Here is a 24,154-nt window from a genome sequence, read left to right as displayed (position 1 = left end):
CATCCAATTGTCCTAAGTGATAGATGGCATCATGACTTTCTATACCTGGGATGTACTGCAAGTGTATAATACACAAATGTTTTATGTAAAATTATAAAACAATACTAACATGTATTCCCCACTGTCAACCATCAACATAAAGGGGAATGCAGTTCCTCCTTGTAGAAGTAACGGGAGAAGGAGAGTTGTTAGACCAAATTTCGGAACTATGATATACTAATGAATGAAATTGTAAGAAGAGAATCATTATCTCCAGGATAGTGCTTGGGCCCTCTTAACATCTTTGTTCCTCAGGCTGTAGATGAGAGGGTTAAGCATGGGGTTTACCACAGCATACAACACAGACACCAATTTCCCTTGCTCTTTGGATGACATGGGTGTCACATAAATCATGATTCCTGATCCATAAAAAAGGATAACCACAAGAAGGTGGGAGCCACAGGTAGAAAATACCTTGAGCCTCCCTGAAGTTGTCTTCATCCTGATGACAGTCACAATGATAAAGCCATAGGAGATGAGGATTAGGGATACAGGTACAAGAAGAATCACCACACCCACAAGGAAAATGACCATCTGTGATCTGTAGTTATCTCCAGATGCCAAGGCTAAGATTGCTGGAGCCTCACAAAAGAAATGGGCAATCCTATTGTCTCCTTGGTAGGGGAGACATAGTGTGAATGTAGTATCCACTAAGGATATTAGAAGAACACTGACCCAGCACCCTAAGGCCAAGTGGCCACATGCTTTCCAAGTCATGATGAGAGGGTAGTGCATGGGGTCACAGATTGCCAAGTATCGGTCATAGGACATCACAGCTAAAAGTGCACATTGTGTAGCTGCCCCAGGATGGTTTTTAAAAAGAAAAAATTCTTATAATTAAGAATGAAGTATGAATTTATTTTATTTTTTTTATTTTTTGACACTTCTAATTGTTAAGAAATTTGTATTTGGATCAAGCCTAATTCTACTTCCTTGTTACTTTTATCTCTTGTTCTGACCTCTGCCATTTGGCACCAAACAAAACAAGGCTAATCTCTCTTTCTCAAGATAGCTAGCCAAACAGTTGTTAAAAAAAATAATTTTATTCCTAAATCTTTTTCATTCTTTTCCCCTACTTCCTTCAACTGATACTTAAGGCCATTCAATGTTCTCACCATCTTCCAATGAATCAACAGGTTCTGACATCAATTTCCTTTCTAAAATATGGTGTTTGGAATGGAATATACTGCTTCATGTCAGGTTTAGATAAAAATTTAGAATGGAATTTAGAGCTGCCAATTTAGAATTTAAAAGATCTTCAAAAGGAAGAATATGAAAATTTTGTCAATAGCACTGAGTGTAAAATAGTACCAAGTTGATTTCTAGAAATAGTGTTAGACGAATCAATCTAGTGAGGGGATTTTTAGTAGAGCTAGTTAGGATAATAGAAAAATTCGTTTTGAAAAGCAAAGAATATGAAATGTTAAGGGAAATAATTATTCAAGGAGGAATGAAGTAGGGATAACAATTGGAGGCTTGAGTTTATTTTATAAAATTAAATCTTCAATGCTACATGGCATGATTTTTTAAAACATAAAGAATTTGATCAGTGGAACAACCTGCATCGAGAAGAAAGAGAAAAAGCTGAAATGAAATGATGGAGATAAAAAGTAAGAATTCTTTATTTGATAAGAACTTCAAGAAAATGTGAATTGATTTTAGCAGAAATTCAGTTTAGACTGCCAGGGATACATGACTTTTTTGTGTGTGTCATGAATATCATTAGTACACTGATAGAATCTATTGTAATCTCAGAATAATTTTTTTTAAGTTATCAAAGCAGTTTTTAAAAATCAAGTTCGCAAACTCCAGGTTAAGATTCCCTGGTTTGGACCAACAATTTACCCATCTACAACAGTAAGATTACAGTGGATATGCATCTTGGCTATTAAAGATGACAATGTTTTAAAAGATGAAAAGAGAACCTGAACAGACATTTTTCAATAGCTTCGGTTGGAGTGAACTTGGTTAAACAAACATGGGAAACAAATATTCACCAAATATAAAATAGATCATTTCAGCAAAAAGAAATCAATTCCTCTGAGAGAAGCCAAAATTTTGGGGAAGGAGATTTTACATAGAAGCAATGCCCTTCTCTCATGGACATTAACTCATCTAGGTGCAATCATGACTTCAACTTTGTGACCTAAAATTTCTGACCTGAAAGATATAGAGAAAGTGTGTGTGTTGTGTATACATGTATGTGTGTATTTTTACATATCTATGTATATAAAATATACATATGTGTATGTATATATCTGTGTGCATGTATATATGTGTGTGTGTATATACATAAGTCATTTCCCAAAGAGTAATGGTTTAGGCGAATTAAATATCTGTTTTCAAAAGAATATTGGCAAACCATTAACAATCATGGAAAAGGCTCCTCTGCATCACTATTAATGAGAGAAATACAAATGAAAGCAACTCTAAGATTTCACCTCACATAGCAAATTAGCAAAGATGACAAAGGATGGAAATAGCCGATGTGGAAGGAACTATAGATAAACAGGCCTATGGATACAAATTGGGTGGAGCTATGGATTGGTCCAAATATTTAGGTAAGGAATTTGAAATTATTAAAAAATGAATTAATGAATGAAAAAGCTTGAACTTTCTACCTATGTATAAGATACTGTACTATGTACAAATACAAAAATGAGACAGTCACTGTTTTCTAGAAGCTTACATTCTAATAGGGAGAGACAAGATATAGGAGAGTAGTCGTCAGAGCAGAAACGTTTTTTTTTTCTGGAAAATCACAGGATTGGTGAATGAAACCACATAATAATCCCAAATTATGTCCTTTTCTAGAAATAATGGCAGGATTGATTTGATTATTAAATACTGATTACTATCCAAAGAGCCATGGTCAATGACAAGGATATTCAGAGTAGAGGGATATGAGGCATGAGGTTCTAGGTAAGTGACTAAAAGCCCCACAAAAATTACTGAAGACCGAGATATCTCAATATATAATCTAAGCAGGTAAAAAAATATTACCACTTACACCAAAATATTCATAGCAATAATTTTTCTGGTAGCAAAGTGGTAATTTTCTCTAACATTCGCTAGTTCTAGGTCCATTCTTATCACTACTTTTTTTCATCTTTTCATCTCCTCACCATCTGCACTGCTTCCATGACAATACCTTTTGTTCAACAGGAAATAACTATGGGACACTGCATAAAGTTGAAGTTATGATTGTACCCAGATGAGTTAATGTCTATGATGAGAGAAGGGCATTGCATCTAAACATTGCCCTGTGACAAAACAATATTTCATGAGAAATTGGTAAGGAAAAATTACTGGTGGAAGATCTGTGAGTAACCTGAGGAAACAGGATTAACCAGTGGAGGGACTGGTATGCACATGAGAATGCAGAAGGCCAGTCTATGGGTGGTACTACTCAATCCCTCACCTGGAAAGACAGTCTTTGATGTCCAAATGAAGTTGTGGAGCAATATTGGTCTTGTCTTGTCTTGCCCTGGCAGAATGATATAAGCAAAGTCCTATCTGGCATACCTTAATTCTTCCCTGTTCAGAATTCTTTCATCTATCTTTCTGTGAATTTTTCTGCCTGACTTCCTCATAAAGGATTAATTGGGCTATCATGATACTGGTTCTTAGTTATTGAAAACCATTAGAATCTTCTTAATGGAGTTATGCTGCTAGCTTAGGTAACTTTTACTGTAAGGATCCCTTTGTGTTGGCCTCAAGTTAAGCATCTTAAATACCAGGAGCTTCTACTTGCCTATATAAGCATGACCATTCAGATCACTGATTTCCTACTTAGTAGGATTCTGTTCAGCTCTCTTCGCCCTTTGGACCTTGTCAAGACCATGACAAATTGTATCCCAACACTGGATGACTCTGTAATTTAGTTCCTGAACCAATGGTGGGACTGGAAGTGTGGAGAGTCTTACTCTTTTAGCCCAACTTGGAGGTTTCATTTAGAGAAATGAAGTGCCCAAGGTGAGGAACTTGAGAGATTTTGTAAGTAGAGCACTTTCTAAGGTATCATTATTTCAAAGGGACATTGACAATTTAAATGTTGAATGGAGGGGTAGGAGAATGATGAGGAGCCTCCTAATGTATTAAAAATATAAGAATAATTATTGGAATGGCTCTAAACAAAACTTACTCCTTTAGGAGAAAAACAGGAAGGAAGATGCAAAGGAAGGTGCAACAGAGAGGGCAAGATGGAGACATAATAAAATATGACATTTAGGCTCTCAATAATGCAGAGAAGTCAATCCAAGGAAAGTCAGAGACTCAACCATCCTATGGCCTGGTCAGCAAAGATGTATTTTTCTAGATCAGGAGTAAATTGTCATGTCATATGAAGACTAATTGAGTCATCTGAAAATATTTATCCTGGAAAGTTAGTGGGCATGATAGCTGTCTTCAGATATTTGAATGGTTATCATATTAAAAAAAAAGATTAGATTTGCAGTACTTTGTGACAGAGTATAGAGCAACAACTAGAAATGTTTGTTCCTAGGGAAAATATAGCTGGAACAGGGAGGCTGAAATAGCATAGAGGACAGTGTGGCTAATGATGGACTTGGTTCAGGAATGTGATAACCCATATTCCAGAGAATGTAGCTCAAATTCCTACGGGGGGGGGGGGGGCGAAGCAAAAAGCCACAGAAGCATGGGACCACAATAATGGGAATGGCAATCTGGGGTTACTGTGCTGTTAAGAGGGATAGGGAAAGATAATAAGTACAGGTGTTGATGAAGCATGTGGTCTCCTTATAGAGGTGCCCTAATATTGACACATTAAATCCATGGTAGTTGCAACTCTGGCAAAAGACCAGACTAGGAAAATGGGTTGTTTTTCTTTTGTTCTCTAAGAGGATCACGAAATCAGGAGGTGATGTCATGACTTGCAGTGAATTGGATTAAAGTGAGAAAGGGCTATGCAAAGTCACCAACCTCACTTTCTCCTCTGAAGCTATCTGGGTCTAGTGGCAAAATATAGATCACGACAACTGGAGATGGCCATGGTTGGAGCAGGAGACCTTAGCCTTTTGAAGATAAGGTCTTTCCCAGGTCTCAGTTTGCCTGACGCAAAGCACATTCAGTGATTAAAGCTAGGTAAAAAATGAGGGGGGGGGCGGAGCCAAGATGGCGGAGAGGAAGCAGCAAGCTGCCTGAGCTCTCCTTCTGTTCCCTCAAAACGAACATTAAATCAAGCCTCTGGACGGATTCTGAAACTACAGAACCTGCAAAGAGACAGAGAGACACAGTCCTCCAACCAGAGATAATTTAGAAGACTTCAGGAAAAGGTCGGTCTGACTCGGGCAAAAGGGAGGCCCAGCGCAGGGCAGCAACCCAGCGCCGAGGGGGTCGGGGCAAATCAGCAGGAGTTGCGGGCCACAGCCGAACAACTGAGGCTCCCGGAACCTGGTTCAAAAATCTGGTGGCCAAGAAGGACAGTGGAAAAACTTACCTGCACCGGCCGAGAGGGCCACGAACGGCGGGATCAGACGCCGGGGTCTGGCGCCTGGCTGGCCGAGCACAATCAGACAGGAAGTGCAGGACAGGGGATCTCCACACACCATAAAGGCCTCAGAGTAAAAGCCCGGTCACACAGCACCTATACACCTGCACAAGAAGCCCAAAACAGGGACCCTGGTGCCCCCAGAGCAGACCTCAACTTAAAGAATAAATAAATAAGCTGCAATAATGAGTAAGAAGCAAAAAAGAGCCCTCTCCATTGAGAGCTTCTGTATCAACAGGGAAGAAGCCAACACAAACTCAGATGAGGACAATAGCCTCAAATTGTCTACATCTGAAGCCTCACAAGGGAAGGTGAATTGGTCGCAAGAACAAAAAGCCTTCCTGGAAGAGCTCAAAAAGGATTTTAAAAATCAATTGCAAGAGGTAGAAGAAAAAATGGGGAGAGAAATGAAAGCAACACAAAAAAACTATGAAAAAAGAATCAGCAGCTTAGAAAAGGAAGCTGAAGAAAACAAAGCCTTAAAAAATTCACTTGGCCAAATGGAAAAAAAGCTGCATAATCTCACTGAAGAAAACAATACCTTAAAAAATTCACTTAGCCAAACGGAAAAAAAGGTACATAATCTCACTGAAGAAAACAATACCTTAAAAAATTCACTTAGCCAAATGGAAAAAAAGGTGCATAATCTCACTGAAGAAAACAATGCCTTAAAAATTAAAGTGGGACAGTTGGAAGAAAAGGAATCCATGAGACACCAAGAATCAGTCAAGCAGAATAAAAAAAATGAAAAAATAGAAGAAAATGTGAAATACCTCATTGGAAAGACAACTGATCTGGAAAACAGATCGAGGAGAGACAATTTGAGAATCATTGGACTGCCTGAAAGCCATGACCAGAAAAAGAATCTAGATACCATATTCCAGGAAATTATTAAGGAGAACTGCCCTGATATCATAGAATCAGAGGATAAAATCATCATTGAAAGAATCCATCGATCACCTCCTGAAAGAGACCCCAAAAGGAAAACTCCAAGGAATATTGTAGCCAAATTCCAGAATTATCAGGTGAAGGAGAAAATACTCCAAGCAGCCAGAAAGAAGCAATTTAAATATCATGGAGCCACAGTCAGGATTGCTCAGGACCTGGCAGCTTCAACATTAAAGGACCGCAAGGCTTGGAATATGATATTCCGGAAGGCAAAGGAGATTGGATTGCAGCCGAGAATCTATTACCCAGCAAAAATGTGCATTTTCTTTCAGGGGAAAAGATGGACATTTAATGACATTGGGGACTTTCAATCTTTCCTGGTGAAAAGACCAGAACTGAATAGAAAATTTGATCTCAACATACAAGACTCAAGAGAAGTTTAAAAAGGTAAACAGAGGGGGGAAAAAAAGTTACCCTATTAGGTTAAACTGTTTATATCCCTACACAGGAAGATAATACTCATAACTCTTAAGAACTGTAAATGTATTTGGGCAGAGAGAAGGACTTTATATAGAGGGTATAAATATAAATTGTCTTTGATGTGATGATACAAAAGAATTAAGGAGATAAAAAGGGAGTCTATGGGGAGGAGAGGAAAGGGGAGGTGGAATGGGATGAATTATATCATATGAAGAGGTGGAAAAAAACCTATTATAATAGAGGGAAAGAAAGGAGGGGGGAACATGGTTTCAACCCTATTCTCATTAGATTTGACTCAAAGAGGGAATAACATATACGTTCATTGGGATAAAGAAACTTAACTCACTCTTTAGGGAAACAAAAGGGGAAGGGAAAGGGGGGGACTGAGAAGGGAGGACAAAAGCAAGGGAGAAAAGGGTAAAGAAAAGAGAGGGGGGTGATAAAAAGGGAGGGCAGATTGGGGGAGGCAGGGGTAAGAAGTAAAACGTCGGTGAGGAGGAATAGGGTGAAAGAAGGGGGGAAAAGTACAAAGGGGGTAAATAGAATGGAGGGGAATAGACAGTCAATAATAATAACTGTGAATGTGAATGGGATGAACTCTGCTATAAAACGGAAGCGAATTGCAGAGTGGATTAAAAACCAGAACCCTACAATATGCTGTTTACAAGAAACACATTTGAAGCAGAGAGATACACACAGAGTAAAGGTAAAAGGCTGGAGCAGAATATATTATGCCTCAGCTAAAGTAAAAAAGGCAGGGGTAGCAATCCTTATCTCAGACAAAGTGCAGGCAAAAATAGATCTCATTAAAAGAGATAAGGAAGGAAATTACATCTTACTTAAAGGTACTATAGATAATGAAGTAATATCAATATTGAATATGTATGCGCCAAGTGGTATAGCATCCAAGTTCTTAGAGGAGAAGTTAAATGAGTTACAAGAGGAATTAGATAGTAATACTATACTAGTGGGGGATCTGAATCTCCCCCTCTCAGAATTAGATAAATCTAGCCAAAAAATAAATAAGAAAGAAGTGAAAGAGGTGAATAGATTACTAGAAAAGTTAGACATGATAGATGTCTGGAGAAAATTGAATGGGGATAGAAAGGAATATACCTTTTTCTCAGCAGTACATGGCACATTTTCAAAAATTGACCATGTATTAGGGCACAAAAACATCATAGTCAAATGTAGAAAGGCAGAAATAGTAAATGCATCCTTCTCAGATCATGATGCAATAAAAATTACATGTAAGAAAGAGCCAGGGAAAAGTAGAATGAAAATCAATTGGAAACTAAATAATTTCATTCTAAAGAATGAATGGGCCAAACAAGAAATCATAGAAACAATCAATAACTTTATCCAAGAGAATGACAATAATGAGACAACATACCAAAATCTATGGGATGCAGCCAAAGCAGTGCTTAGGGGAAAATTTATAGCTCTAAATGCTTACATGAATAAAAAAGAGAAAGAGGAGATTAATGAATTGGGCATGCAACTTAAAAAGCTAGAAAAAGAACAAATTAGAAATCCCCAATTAGACACTAAATTAGAGATCCTGAAAATTAAAGGAGAAATCAATAAGATTGAAAGCAAAAAAACTATAGAACTAATCAATAAAACTAAGAGCTGGTTTTATGAAAAAACCAATAAAATAGATAAAATACTGGTTAATTTGATTAAAAAAAAGAAAGAAGAAAACCAAATTACCAGTATCAAAAATGAAAAGGGTGATGTTACCACCAATGAAGTGGAAATTAAAGCAATAATTAGGAAATATTTTGCCCAACTGTATGCCAATAAATTTGACAATCTAAATGAAATGGATGAATATTTACAAAAATACAAACTGCCCAGGTTAACTGAAGAGGAAATAAAATCCTTAAATAAACCCATATTAGAAAAAGAAATTGAACAAGCTATTAATGAACTCCCTAAGAAAAAATCCCCAGGGCCAGATGGGTTTATGGGTGAATTTTACCAAACATTTAAAGAACAATTAATTCCAATATTTATACAAATTATTTGGAAAAATAGGTGAAGAAGGAGTTCTACCAAATTCGTTTTATGACACAAATATGGTGGTGATACCAAAACCAGGCAAAGCAAAAACAGAGAAAGAAAATTATAGACCAATCTCCCTAATGAATATTGATGCTAAAATCTTAAATAAGATATTAGCAAGGAGATTACAGCAAGTGATCACCAGGATAATACACTATGACCAGGTGGGATTTATACCAGGAATGCAGGGCTGGTTCAACATTAGGAAAACTATTAACATAATCAACCACATCAATAAGAAAACCAACCAAAATCATATGATTATCTCAATAGATGCAGAGAAAGCTTTTGACAAAGTACAGCACCCATTCCTAATAAAAACACTAGAGAGTTTAGGAATAGGGGGAGCTTTCCTTAGAATAATAAACAGTATCTACCTAAAGCCATCAGCAAGTATTATATGCAATGGAGATAAATTAGAGGCCTTCCCAATAAGATCAGGGGTGAAACAGGGATGTCCATTATCACCCCTATTATTTAATATTGTCCTAGAAATGTTAGCTTTAGCAATCAGAGAAGAGAAAGGAATTAAAGGAATTAGAATAGGCAAGGAGGAAACAAAACTATCACTCTTTGCAGATGATATGATGGTATACTTAAGGAATCCTCGAGAATCAAGTCAAAAATTACTTGAAACAATTAACAACTTTAGCAAAGTAGCAGGATATAAAATAAATCCACATAAATCATCAGCATTTCTATACATGACCAACAAAGTCCAGCAGCAAGAGATAGAAAGAGAAATTCCATTTAAAGTAACGGTAGGTAATATAAAATACTTGGGAGTCTACTTGCCAAGACAAACCCAGGAACTCTATGAACACAACTACCAAACACTCTTCACACAAATCAAATCAGATCTAAATAATTGGAAAGATATCAATTGCTCATGGATAGGCAGAGCTAATATAGTAAAAATGACAATACTGCCTAAATTAATTTACTTATTCAGTGCCATACCAATCAGGCTACCTAAAAATTATTTTATACAGCTAGAAAAAATAATAACAAAATTCATCTGGAAAAACAAAAAATCAAGAATCTCCAGGGAAATAATGAAAAAAAATTCACAGGAAGGTGGGTTAGCGGTACCAAACCTGGAGCTTTACTATAAAGTTTACTATAAAACTATCTGGTACTGGCTAAAAAATAGAGTGGTAGATCAATGGAATAGGCTAGGCTCAGGAAATGCAGTAGTAAATGACACTAGTAATGTAGTGTTTGATAAACCCAAAGACTCCAGCTTCTGGGATAGGAACTCAGTATTTGACAAAAACTGCTGGGAAAACTGGAAGATAGTATGGCAGAAATTAGGCTTAGACCAACATCTTACACCTTATACTAAAATAAGGTCAAAATGGATACATGATTTAGACATAAGAGGTGATACCATAGGTAAATTAGGAGAGAAAGGAATAGTGTACCTATCAGATCTTTGGAAAGGAGAACAGTTTTTGACCAAACATGAGATAGAGTATATTATAAAATGCAAAGTGGATGATTTTGATTATATTAAATTAAAAAATTTTTGTACAAACAGAAGCAATGCATCCAAAATTAGAAGGGAGGCAGAAAGCTGGGAAACAATTTTTGAGGCCAGTGCTTCTGATAAAGGCCTCATCTCTAAAATATATAGGGAATTAAATCAAATTTATAAGAATCCAAGTCATTCCCCAATTGAGAAATGGTCAAAGGATATGAACAGGCAGTTTTCTGATGAAGAAACCAAAGCTATCTATTCCCATATGAAAAAATGCTCTAAATCTCTAATGATTAGAGAGATGCAAATTAAAACAACTCTGAGGTACCACCTGACACCTATCAGATTGGCTAAAATGACAAAAAAGGAAGATAATAAATGTTGGAGAGGCTGTGGGAAAATTGGAACACTAATGCATTGTTGGTGGAGCTGTGAGCTGATCCAACCATTCTGGAGAGCAATTTGGAATTATGCCCAAAGGGCGATAAAGCTGTGCATACCCTTTGACCCAGCAATCCCACTTTTAGGTCTTTTGCCCAAAGAAATCATGGAAGGGGGAAAGGGACCCACATGTACAAAAATATTTATAGCTGCTCTTTACGTGGTAGCAAGGAATTGGAAGTTGAGGGGGTGCCCATCAATTGGGGAATGGCTGGACAAGTTGTGGTATATGAATACAATGGAATACTATTGTGCTGTAAGAAATGATGAGCAGGAAGAGTTCAGAGAAACCTGGAGGGTCTTACGTGAGCTGATGATGAGTGAGATGAGCAGAACCAGAAGAACATTGTACACAGTATCATCAACATTGAGTGTTGACCTACTGTGATGGACTATATTCTTCTCACCAATGCAATGGTACAGAAGAGTTCCAGGGAACTCATGATAGAAGAGGATCTCCAAATCCAAGAAAAAAAAAGAAAGAAAGAACTGTGGAGTATAGATGCTGATTGAACCATATTATTTCTTTTGTTTTGGGTGCTGTTGTTTTTTTTTTCTATTTTGAGGTTTTGCATCACTGCTCTGATTCTTTCTCTTGTAACAGGATTAATGCAGAAATAGGATTAATGTTATTATGTGTATATATATGTGTGTGTATATATATATATCTATATGTATATGTATAGATATATATAGATATAACCTATATCAGATTACCTGCTGTCTAGGGGAGGGGGGGAGGGAGGGGAGGGAGGGAGGGAGAAAAATCTGAAATTGTAAAGCATGTATAAACAAAAGTTGAGAACTATCTTTACATGTAACGGAAAAAATAAAATATCTCAAAAAAAAAAAATGAGGGGGCAGCTAGGTGATGAAGTGGATAGAGCACTGGCCCTGAAGTTGGGACAACCTGAGTTCAAATATCACCTCAGACACTTACTAGCTGTGTGACCCTGGACAATTCCCTTAACTCTAATTGCTTAAACATCTAGGGCCATCTTCAGTCATCCAGATATCAATCTTGCCACTAGACCTAGATGGCTCTGGAGGAAAGAATGAGGTTGGTGACCTAGCACAGGCTGTCCTCTTAGAGAATGAAAGACAACAACAAGAAACGAGGCAAAGAATGGCCTCCTTTACCTAACCAAAAACAAATGAATGAATAAGTAAGTAAATAAATAAATGGGGATGGGGCAGGGAAGACCCTCAGGGTTTCTGGACAAAAGAGAAACAATTCCTATTTACTCTCACTCTGAGCCATTGAAAGACCAAAAGAGGACATTTTTAGCCTCATTTCTTACCTAAGAAAATGGATAGAAGTAACAAGAATGTAAATTTCAACTCCATAAGAAAAAACCACCTCTCTGAATGACACATAGTTGTTTAAAAAAAAAAATGAGGTACTGGGGGCAGCTAGGTGGTACAGTGGATAAAGCACCGGCCCTGGATTCAGGAAGATCTGAGTTCAAATCCAACCTCAGACACTTGACACTTACTAACTGTGTGACCCTGGGCAAGTCACTTAACCCCCGTTGCCCTGCTCCCCTTTCCCCCCCAAAATGAGGTACTTCAGAAAGTAGTGAAATCACGTGGTGGGGGTGGGGGTGAAGGAGGGACAAGATGACCTGTTGTCAAGGATGCTATAAAAATGCTTTATCATTTGGGCTGACCTAAATGCCCTCTGAGGCACCAATTCAGAGATCCCCTCATTCTAGTTATTGATTTCAAATATCAAAGTATCACCAGGGGCAGCTAGGTGGTACAGTGGACAGAGCACCGGCCCTGGATTCAGGAGGTCCTGAGTTCAAATCTGGCCTCAGACCCTTGACACTTACTAGCTGTGTGACCCTGGGCAAGTCACTTAACCCCAATTGCCTCACCAATATATATATATATATATATATATATATATATATATATATATATATATATATATAGCACCAGACAAGATCATACAATTACAATGATAAATGTAATTTGTGGGAATTTAAAATATTTTTTTCTTTAAAATACAAATGATCAAATCTAGGATCAGAAATGGACATATTTTTATAAACAGATGAGAAGATGTCAGGTATCATGGCAAAAATCAAGGAAACTGGGGAAGCTAGGTGGTGCAGTGGATAGAGCACTGGCCCTGGAATCAGGAGGACATGAGTTTGAATCCGACCTCAGACACTTGACACTTACTAGCTGTGTGACCCTGGGCAAGTCACTTAACCCCAATTGTCTCACCAAAACAAACAAAAATGGAGGAAACCACACACCTAGTTATTTAGTCACCCTTCTATGTACCTTGCTATGAGGTCACAAAGAATATGAGAATGGAGAAAAATTATATTCAGAGTTTTGAGAGGAGGATGTAGCTTTGAGTCACCTGTACTATAATGTCCCCCTTGATAACACCTAACTACATCTTGAACAGAAACATAAAGTACCAAGTCTACCCTAATGAGGAGGAATCCTTCAGAGTATAGTAGATGCTCCAGAGACCAGCTCACACCAAAGCCCATTAAATGGGAACTATCCTCAAAGAATCAGTCCTTATTAGAAAGATAAGTACTCTGAACCACCAAGGACATTTGCTGATGGAAAGGGCTGATTTAAGCCCGTTTCTTTATTCTTCTCAACTTCCTCTTGCCCATCTCCATTCTCCCTTACTGTCCCTTTTACAAGGATTTGAAATGTACTCTCTGCGTGCTGGACAAGATCATTATGTTTTCTATCTTACCCAGAGGCTACTTCTCAGATCATTTTTTGTCTTCTGTATTTGAAGTCTCTTCATTAAATGTGAGACATTTTTCTGTTCTTTTCTGCCATCCAGGTAAGAATGCCAGGTTTAGAACAGATAAGGGGCAAAGTTGACAGGCTAACTGAAGAAAGGGGAATTTAATATTGGATGTTTCAAGGGTATTTAAATTATGAATCTTTCTGACTTTGTACTTTTTGTTTTGGGAATACTTCACCAAATTTAACATGGCAATATTCTCCCATTGGGAATGGAAACAGGCATATCAGTTTCCATGTGGGAGCTGTGTCTCCTCTCACCACAGAAACTCCTCAGAAACTGGCCTGGAATGAATCCTGAGTGATAGCTTATATGAAATGAAAAATTCCCTTGATACATGTAGCATGTGGATGCTATTTTGAATATCAATACTTAGAAGGGTTTAAGTAGTGGACAGAGAGTTGGACTTGGAGTTAGTAAGATTTGAGTACAAATCCTTTCTCAGACATTTACTATCTATGTGACACTAGACAATTCATTTAGTTGCTATCAACCTCAATTTCTTTATATGCTTAACAAAAAGAATTAAAAAATAGTATGTGAAAGGATTGTGAGTATTGAATGAGGAAATCTATGTAAAGAACATTGTTAAGCTTAAGGCCCTATATAAATATTACAAAATATTATTGTGATAAAACTGGTCTGGAATGTAGTAACCATCTCTTTATCCATTCATAACTATAGGCCAAGAGGGAGAGAAACTAGTCACTCATACTCACTTGGGAAAAAAATTACCCTCCTTCACACAGGCATAGTGCTAATCTATAGAAAGAATACTGAACAAATAACCCCAAAATGTAATTCCCCACATTAAAAGAGGAATTGATACATTTATCTAAACATTGGTAAACCCAGCTGTAGAAGATCACAGGCTGTTTTCAGTATCCAACCACAGGGTGTTTCAGTGTCCAAAGTAGTCTCTGACGTAGTGGAAAGAGAAATAGCACTGGAGTCAATAAACCTGGATTCAAATCCAGCTCTGATGCCTACTACCTCTGTCACTCCGTGCTAACCATTTAACATCTCTGGGCATCAATTTCCTCATTTGGAAACTGTGAGGTTTATAGAAGATTGGCTCTGAGGACCAGTTGCACTCTCCATCTTAGAATCCTACCATGAATTATGATATCTTGTAATGATCTATAGAGGTCAAGATTCTGTCACTATCCCCAAATCACAGGGTACAAAATAGCATTACTTAGCTATCTAATCACTGTATTTTGAAAAGACTTCATATGTCAGAACCAACTCTCTCAGAGAAATTAAAATTCTCCTTCAATATCCATCTACCTCTCAATCCCTTTGTCTTTAATATGCTCTGAACATCAATTTTTTTCCTCAAAATTTTCAGTTGTATCTTCATTAAAAAAACTCAAATCCATTGTGATGAATTCTCTTATACTCACCTTGGGGCTTCTCTTTACTAGTTTTTGTCCCTAAAAGGATTGAGAAAAAAGTAAATTATAACTGAAAGGAATTGGCTCCTCTGGGGGTGGAAGGTGTCCTCATGTCAAAGTCACTTCCTTGCTCTTAAAAACCAGTGATTTAGAATAATGTATGGATATCATGATAATTAAAATCTTGGATAGCTATATTGGGTGGAATATTGAGATCCAAAAAGGTCTTGACAAAAGAAAAGAAAAAAAATTAAAAGACAAATAAAAATATAAAATGTAATAAGCACAAATACAAATTCCTATACTTCAGCTCAAACCAATTGTGGCAATAGGGAGACAACAGTTCATATTTCAAAAATACATTGTTTCAAGTGTATATGATTTTACTACTTAATGAGACATGTCAACCAAAAAAGTCAATGCAATCTTAGAAGCAGCAGTTCCACAGCAAAAGAGGTCAGACTTGCACTCTACTATTTTGTATACTTCTAGGGAACAACAACTTAGAATGAATGAATATGAACAGAAGTATAGCTAAGGTTGATAAGACATAGAGATACACTGTAGTAAGAAAACAATGTTTGTCAAAATAATATGAGTGGAAAACATAAGGATTTTTAAAGAATACATTGAGAATTTGGTCAAAGGAGAAGATAGTTCCTAGTAAAACATAGATTGTATAAGATAAGGTCTGAGGTGATTCCATCTATGAGATTGCATGGTTTTATGAATTTGCTCTTCTTTGCATCCTCATTTCACAGCACAGTAACACAACAAGTTGAAGGTTTGCCTTCTCCTGGGTTTAACTTTCTGGACCATTTGGAACTCTGAAAACAATCAAGTTCTAAGTTTTGTGGAGTTAAGAAGTAGGGAAGGGAATAGTGAAAATAGAAACATGAAAGAAACAAATCTAAAGTAGTGTCTGAACTAGAATCCAAGAATTACAACTCCCAATCATTTTACCTACAACAATCACAGCTTATTTATTGGCCAAGAAGGCAAATTCCATAATGTAGAAGGAAGTCAGGACAATCAAATCTCATTACATAACACTAATTGGAGGTATTATGAAACCACATTAGTCAGAAATGTAGAATATTTCTAAAGAAAGGCAATTTATTTCTTTTAAATACTAACAAGTGTTGTTTCCCTAGCCAAGTTTCTTAAATGACAAGATAAGATTATTTTGGATAAGCTGAAGCCATATGGAAGGTAATATAGACCAATTATTTTCCTTATAGATTATTACCAAATCCTAAGCAGATGTTATTGTAGAAATTCACTTGTGTATCAGGGGTTTGTAATGTGGACCTCAGTACTCGATAGAAACCATATAATTATTGGCACTTAGGTTCCTATATTTATACTCAAAAGCCTATTATATAATTGTACATTTTCTATCAGAGATAAAAGAAAACATAGTTGCAATCATCAAAATAAAACTTGAAAGCTCCCTAAACTTGAATAACAGAGTCTGTTTTTCCTAGAGTATGGTTGCTTGAGAAATGTGGATTGATTTAGAGGAGAATGGGAATTAGATACAGCTATTTGGAAAGTTCTTAAAGGCATTATTTTAAAAATAAAAAGACCTTTATATGATGATGGGACTAATTCTTCTTTTTATCTGAACTTACTTTAAAATATGATTCCTTTCCATTTTTCTTGATTTCATTAAATCACCTGCATTATCCACACAAACTTGTTGGCCAACATTAAAAAACAAATAAAATTAAGGCCAAGAAAGTTTGGAGAGAAAGGGAGGTAGAATAAAGTAGAGTCACGAAAAATGACAGACAGACAGACACACACACACACACACACACACACACACAGATTAACCACCTTGTGTAATTAGAAAGGAAGTGCTAGGGAAGAGGTAATGCATCAAATGACATTCTGCACATTATGAGGTAATGTTACTGGCCCATAATAATCTGATTACTGTTTTCAGTGAGGAAGAGGAAGAGGATCATAGTGGATGAGGGAGGAAGAGGGCAGAAAGTAACCAGAAAATTAAAACTTGACATATTTCTGCATTTGTTGTTAACTACTATGGAAAATGGCTACAAAGCTCCTTAGAGAATATAAAGCATTTTCACATTCATTACCTCATTAGATTCTTGGGAAATGGGGCAACTAGGTGGTGCAGTGGATAGAGCACTGGCCCTGGATTCAGGAGGACCTGAGTTCAAATCTGGCCTCAGACACGTAACACTTACTAGCTGTGTGACCCTGAGCAAGTCACTTAACCCCTATTGCCCTGCCCCCCCCCAAATGCTTAGATTCTTGGGAAATCTTGAGATTCTTTTATGTACTGGATACCAACTTCAACAATTAATTCTCAGTGAACTGTATATAACATTTTATATAGAATGACCTAAAATGTATTTCACCTACTTCCATAAAATATTAGTGAAAATGCACCCATGAAAATCAGGGCAGAAATGTTTCTTTCCATAATGAAATGATCTACATTATTGTGGAAGAGAAGTTTGGGGACAGGGTTCCACTATACCTAATATTGGCATTACATGCAGGGAGATAATTGTTATAATAATTCAAAGCCTGATGTAGGGCTTCTTACCAGTGGTGGGGCCACTTCTTCCAACTCACCTCAATCATAGGTCAATACTCTGGACCCATCATTATCTTCTGAAATAAATCAACACTAAATGAAGGACCTATTATGAGTCATGCATTATGTTAGATACTGCAGACACAATGTGGAAAAGATGAAACAAGAACTATCCTCAAAATGTATATTCTAGTATTTTTGTTCAAATTTGCAAATTTGAAATGCATATGTTTAGTTGAATTGAGGTTAAAGGTTTTTGAAAGTTAATTCACAATGGAATTTGTCTGCTAGTTTACTTATATTTCTATTCTATTTCATTAAATTCTATAACCTAGTATGAAGGAAAAGGTTCAGAAGGGCAGAAGAAGGAAAATAATGCTCCAGTTTTCAAGAACAGAAGAGAGTACACAAAATAGACATAATTGAACTTCCCTCTAAACCCAGATGAAATTCTAAAAAATACTCTTAGGGAATTATTTTCTTTTTCCAAACTATTTACTCTCTTGCATAACTATCATTTCTTTTCCCAATTTTTTTTCTACCTCTCTTATTTGATCTATAAAATCTTTTTGGGGCTGTTCCAAGAGGGATTTTTGGTCTTTAGACCAATTCCTCTTTCCCCTTGAGGCTTCAAATGTAGGCATTTTGGCATTGTTGTCCTCTTCTGGGTTTGTGTTTTGGTCTTCCTTGTGACCATAGTATCTTTTTATAGTGAGGGTTCTTTTCTGTTTCTCATTCATATTTTAGCCTATTTAGTGCCTTTTAAAGTTGAGCTTTGCTTCTGGGGTACAGCATGCACTGTCTCAAGCTCCTTTTGCTGTGGGCCAGGGACCTGATCACTAACTTTCTCCTCTAAGGTCTCAGCAGCTTGCAACTTGCTCACTGCACTGGAGTGGCCCAGACTAGTTGTGCCTGTTGGGTAGTGGATACCCCAGCTGACAGATTGCCTTCTGTGATGAAACTGGGGCCTCACAACTGGCCTGCTGTACCACTAGCTTGCTGAAGTAGGAACAACAGTCCTCAGCTGCTGATCTGTGCTGTGGCTGAGCCTTCTGTTGGATAATCCAGACACCCTTTGTGCTGAGCTGAACTCCCCTTTTACCCGGGTGAGAAAGACCTTTTTTTTTTTTTTTTTTAGTGAGGCAATTGGGGTTAAGTGACTTGCCCAATGTCACACAGTTAGTAAGTGTTAAGTGTCTGAGGCCAGATTTGAACTCAGGTACTCCTGACTCCAGGGCCGGTGTTCTATCCACTGCGCCACCTAGCTGCCCCTGAGAAAGACCTTTTATAAAGTCCTTTTAGGTTATCTTAAGCTGGAAGAATGTTTCACTCCATCTTTTTGTAGGTTCTGTAGCTCCAAAATCCATTTAGAGTCTTAATTTTACATTGTTTCTGAGAGAAATTGGGAGAGCTCAGGCATCTTTTTGGCTTCTCTCCACCATCTTGGCTCCAAAGAATATTCTTTTAAAATACTTTTTTGCAAGTATTTAAGAAAGAAATAATTGCTGAGAGCTAATGTGGCTTCTTTAAAGGAGAGAACATCCCAAGTTAACCTTAATTGTTTTTTGGAAAGGATAAGAAGACGCTTAGCCCCTCTTGTATAGTTCTTGTTTTATTCTTGAATGAGAAGTATACCAAATTTTCTACACAATATTTTACAAACTTTCTCTTGAAATCCTTTTGGATATACTGGAAAGTTATGGCCAATATAATTATAAAATTAGATATATCTGGTACCAATTGAATAACTAAAAAAAGCTTGTAACAGGTTTTTGAAATTTTTGGTAGACTAGAATTATGGGTTCATTCCAATGAAATGATATTTAACGGATAGAAATGAGAAATACTTTAACGTGATGATTTTTAAAATTCTTTCTAGTACAGAATGAGGGTAGCTATGACAATACAGTAGTTGACTTGGGAAAAAATTTAGGGTTTTTACTGATGAAAAGCTCAAGAAGAGTCAATAGTTTCACAAAGAAGTCAAAGAAACCAATGACATCTGATTTTATATTTAAAACAACAACAACAACCATAATCCTGTTAAGGAATTATATATTCCCATGTCAATCTTTCCTTTTTATGTAATATCTGGAGTATTGTGCTCATTCCTGGGCTTTAGGAAAAACATTGCCAACTGGTGAGTGAGATGTTCAGGATGAAGAGGAGACTGGAAACCAAGGCTTAAGAGGATTATGGGATAAAAATACATGAAAGATAATGAAAGCATGGAGTTTAATCTTGCTCCTGCCTAACTTTTCCTGGGATCTGAAGCTAAAATGTCCATTTCTCTATAGTAGATCTAATTTTCTTGAGTTTTAATGTAGTTTCCTTTCTTGGTTGAATCAGTTTTATGTTTCTATCCTGTCTAAGCCAGTTGATCCTTCACATTAAAGTCCAATTGCCTAGTTTTGTCAAAAAGAGAAATGTGATCTGGAAAATTGCTACAAGTTATGAAGTATTCCCAAATAGGAAGGGGGAAGGATACAGAAAGATTGAAGCCCCATCTTCCAAGTCTTCAAGTCCAGGGATATTAATTTCTTTTGTGCAAATAGATTGACCAAGGGGCAGCTAGGTGGTGCACTGGATTAAACACCGGCCCTGGATTCAGGAGGACCTGAGTTCAAATCCAACATGAGACACTTGACACTTACTAGCTGTGTGACCCTGGGCAAGTCACTTAACCCTCATTGCCCTGCAGAAACAACAGCAACAACAACAACGAAACATTTGAACAAAAAGATTTACCAAGATGTATTATTAAGTAATCCATCTCCTTTCTGCTGCAAATTCCTCTTATAACTAGAAGAACAGTCTAAGAGGATAGCATTCAGATTAGGTGTTGTAGTTATTATTGGTTAATCACCAAAGGTCGGCTAGGAGAAAAGGAAGAAAAAGAGGAAGAGAAGGAACCAGAGTAGGAGAGGCATAAAAGGAAAAGGAACCTGAAGAAGAGGAAAAGAAGGGAGGACAGGAGTAGAAGTAAGAAGCGGTGAAAGAAGGGGAAAGAAGTTGAAAAGGAAAAGAAAGAGGAAGAGGAATAGGAGAATACAGGGCAAGAGAAAAGGTTAGGAGAGAAATAAAGAGGAGAGGGAAAAAAGATTAAATGATAGACAAAGACAAGAAAAGGGAAGAGAAAGAGGAAGAAGAAAAAAAGAATGCAATGAAGATAATTACTGAATAGTATATATACACATATATCTACATCTATATCTATCTATCTATCTAAAGATATGAATACAACACTAGTTTTAAAATAGAATACAAGGGAATGCATACATATACCACCCATCACTTCAAAAATATTTGTTGATCATCACAACCATGGAAGGGAAGAGTAAACACAACACTTTCATAAATATTTGACAGCTCTTCCCTCAGAGTCCTCAAAATTTCAGTTACACTCTAAAAATTCCCATATAGGAAAAGCATAAAGATTCATTGATATCATTAATCTCTGTTAAATGCCCAAGAAAGGATCATTAGATGACAGATGTAAATCTTTAAGTCACTTTACAGAGAGTCACATTCATTCTCTTCTATTTGCAGAGAAATAAAGAGATGTTAAATGATTTGCCCCAGATCACGAGTGATAAGTAACTTTGAGCAGAAGAAAATGCTAGAAGCTGAAGAAACATAAAATGTAGATTTACCAGTTTTCTTCACTTGAGAATCTTTTACTCATTAAACAGGAAAGATTTTTTTTTCCATTAGTATATCTTATATTTATTGGTCAGAAATAGGTTTTGTCAGACAAAGTTAAACCTTTAGAGAAATATATTCAATAAAAAATGACCTTAAATTCAAAGTTAAACTTGAAAGGCAAGCTAAAGAAACAATATTTAGGGTTTTTTTAAAGGTCAGATGCATTTCACAGAATAAAGGTGGATGATCTCTCCTTTTCAAATTAGTGTTACAAATTTACAAGAGATCATATTTACATATGTTGCCCAACATCAAATAACCTGTAAAAACTTTTCATCAAGTTTTAAATTTCAAAAATAGAAGCTTTCAACTGAAAGCATATATATTTATAGCTATCTGAAGTTAGAATTTTTTTTAAGCTACATGGGAAAAAAATGCTCCCAAGCCTTTTAAGGGTCCACTGAGTTATATAAAGCCTCTTCTGTCCCAACATTTTCTTGAATTCGAGTGATATTTTCTTCCTTAAAAGAACATGACCACCAGAGCTTTCACTTCAAACCATTCAATCTGTTTACATGGCAGCACTTCGGGATTCCTTAGCTACCATCCGTCGCATTAGCTGACTATGGAATTTCTCAATCTTTTTTACATCTTGAGCCTGGTCTGTCCTGTATACCAGACAAACTAAATCATCTGTTACTTTGATACACAGATTCCCATCTGAGTGCCTATATTTGAGAACCACATGTGCCTTCATGGGATCGGCGAGGTAGAACTTCTCAGCCACGTGGCTGAATTCCTCCCAGGTCTGGTACTGTGGCATCGTGGGACTGGAGGGGCACGGGTGAGAGGAGGCTGGGCCACAAGAGCCAACACTCCGGAGGGCCGCTCAACAGACTCAGCGATTCCCTCACAGACCCTCCGCAGCAAGATGGCAACCAAACAGGAAAGATTTTAAAACAGAAAAGCACAATACATGATTTTATATGATTAGTACAAAACAAAGTTATATATGAGGCTAGAAGGTAAAGGTCATTACGAAACAGGGGTATCAAGGAAACCATCAGGTAGCAAGAATATTTGAGTTGTTTTGTCAGTCTAGTCAAAAACTAAGCAGTTACTCTGTATCAGGCCCAGTGCTTTTCTTCCAGGGCAGAGACCAACCACATGATACCCATACTCAAAAAACTCAAGAAGTGGCCTATCACCCCCAGTATGAAATATAAAATTCTTGGTTTGATGTTCAAATCCCATCATGACCTAGACCTTCCCTCCCTTTCCAGTCTTCTTATACACATATATTCTGCAACCCAGTAACACTGACCTCCTTTTTGTTCTTTGAAAAAAGCTGAGCACTTTCACTGGCTATACATGATGCATGGAATTTGTTACCTCCTCACCTTCATTCCCTGGCTTCCCTAAAGTCTTCTAGAGGAAACCATTACAGATATCGCTTATTTCAAAGATCTTCCCTTGATTGATGATTTCTTATTTGTCGTACATAACTTGTTTGTCCATAGTTGTTTGCATGTTGTCTCCCTTATTAGATTGTGATCTCTTTAAAGGCAGGGATGGTCTTTTGCCTTTCTTGGTACCCCCAGCAGCTAGTACAGTACCTGACACATGGCAGGCACTTAGTAAATGTTTATTGATGGACTGACATCTCAAGGAGATCCCAGTTTAAAGTAAGAGATAATATGTAAATAACTGTTCAAATAAGCTAGATATAGGATAAATTCAAACTCATCAACAGATGCTAGGCACTAGAATTAAGGGAGATTAGGAAAGACTTCTCGCAGAATGTGGGATCTTATCTGGGACTTGAAAAAAGTGAGAAAGCCAGAAGGCAGAGATGAGGAGGGAGAACATTCCAGTCATGAGGAACTGTCAGTAAAAAAAAAACTCCCAGAGATGGGAGATGGTGCTTCTTGTCTGAAAAATATCAAGGAGGTCAGTGTCACTGGATTGCAGAATTTGTTAGGACAGGAAGGTTTGGGAGTTGAAAACAGAGCATAAAGTGTAAACAGGTGGATCATTATTAAATAGGAAAAGAGAGGAAAAGTGGGATGACCATTACCTATTTCTCTCTATTTCTCTATTTCTCCAGTGTTCTTTGCAACAAGACTCTTTAGCCAATTACTAATAAAGAGCATAAATACAAATGATAGGAAAGGGAACTAAAGGCAGAGATTACCATGATTATTTTGCTTTGATGTTCCAGTGGATCTTTCCCTGGTCCTTTTGGCTCAGTCATAGAACTTTTCTGTTTTCTGATAGCAGACTTATGCCTGCACAGAAATTAGCAAGTCACATCCTCTTTACCACACCATAATATGTGTCAATATTTGTTTATTACATAAGGGAATATTTTCTAGTGCTTTGAAATTTCAAACAATGAAAGGGCTTTCTTATGTTAGGGTGCACTATTTACCAGTGAAAATGGTTTTTGGAGATGATATCATAGTGGATGTTGATGGTTTGGTGGAAACTTGGACTAGATGACATCTCAGGTCCCTTTCAACTCTAAGATTCAATGATACTAAGGTCATATCTGTGATGTTTAAAATCTAAATGTGTGATCACCTTAAATTAGAAGCTTTACCACCAGTATTTGGGCATTAAGCATTTATTAAAGCATACTAGGGATTAGTAAAAAGAGAACATGTGGAGTTCAGAAAGTTAAGAAAAGACCTATCTAGCCTAGAACTCCAGCCTGATATGGTTCTTCCTCAAGTCCTCCACCACGAGCCTGCTTTAACCACAAACTGTTCAAGCAAACTAAGTGTGGAAGCTTTTTATAGGTCCAGAGGAGAGGCAGTCCTTTCACACTGCTTCAAGCTGATTG

At 37.0% G+C, this 24,154-nt stretch overlaps 2 protein-coding genes across 2 annotated transcripts; both read right to left on the bottom strand.

The window, feature by feature from the left end:
* Positions 1 to 246: 246 nt before the first annotated feature.
* LOC122739008 (olfactory receptor 2D2-like) lies at positions 247 to 17,711 on the bottom strand. Its single transcript, XM_043980874.1, has 4 exons — positions 17,703 to 17,711; positions 15,099 to 15,128; positions 1,599 to 1,674; positions 247 to 836 (listed from the first exon to the last, which is right to left on the bottom strand). The coding sequence occupies exons 1-4, from the start codon at positions 17,709 to 17,711 to the stop codon at positions 247 to 249; spliced, it is 705 nt and encodes a 234-aa protein (XP_043836809.1).
* Positions 17,712 to 21,849: 4,138 nt separating this feature from the next.
* LOC122744276 (signal recognition particle 9 kDa protein-like) lies at positions 21,850 to 22,132 on the bottom strand. The gene has a single exon (XM_043989718.1). It carries the CDS (start codon positions 22,130 to 22,132, stop codon positions 21,881 to 21,883), a length of 252 nt encoding a protein of 83 aa, XP_043845653.1. The 3' UTR covers positions 21,850 to 21,880.
* Between the last annotated feature and the right edge of the window lie 2,022 nt (positions 22,133 to 24,154).

Source organism: Dromiciops gliroides, chromosome 2 (genome assembly GCF_019393635.1).
Source record: "Dromiciops gliroides isolate mDroGli1 chromosome 2, mDroGli1.pri, whole genome shotgun sequence".
Taxonomy (NCBI): Eukaryota; Metazoa; Chordata; class Mammalia; order Microbiotheria; family Microbiotheriidae; genus Dromiciops; species Dromiciops gliroides.
This window is presented reverse-complemented; position numbering and strand designations above follow the sequence as displayed.

Excerpts from the sequence above, each read along its gene's own strand:
- LOC122739008 (XM_043980874.1), bottom strand. Across the intron at positions 1,675-15,098 it reads TAGTAAAGAGAAGCCCCAAG|TTCTTATCAAATAAAGAATT; the intron begins GTGAGTATAAGA and ends ATTTTCTTGAAG. Across the intron at positions 837-1,598 it reads TCTCTTTCTTCTCGATGCAG|CTACACAATGTGCACTTTTA; the intron begins GTTGTTCCACTG and ends ATCCTGGGGCAG.
- LOC122744276 (XM_043989718.1), bottom strand. The coding sequence starts at position 22,132 with ATGCCACAGTACCAGACCTGGGAGGAATTCAGCCACGTGGCTGAGAAG.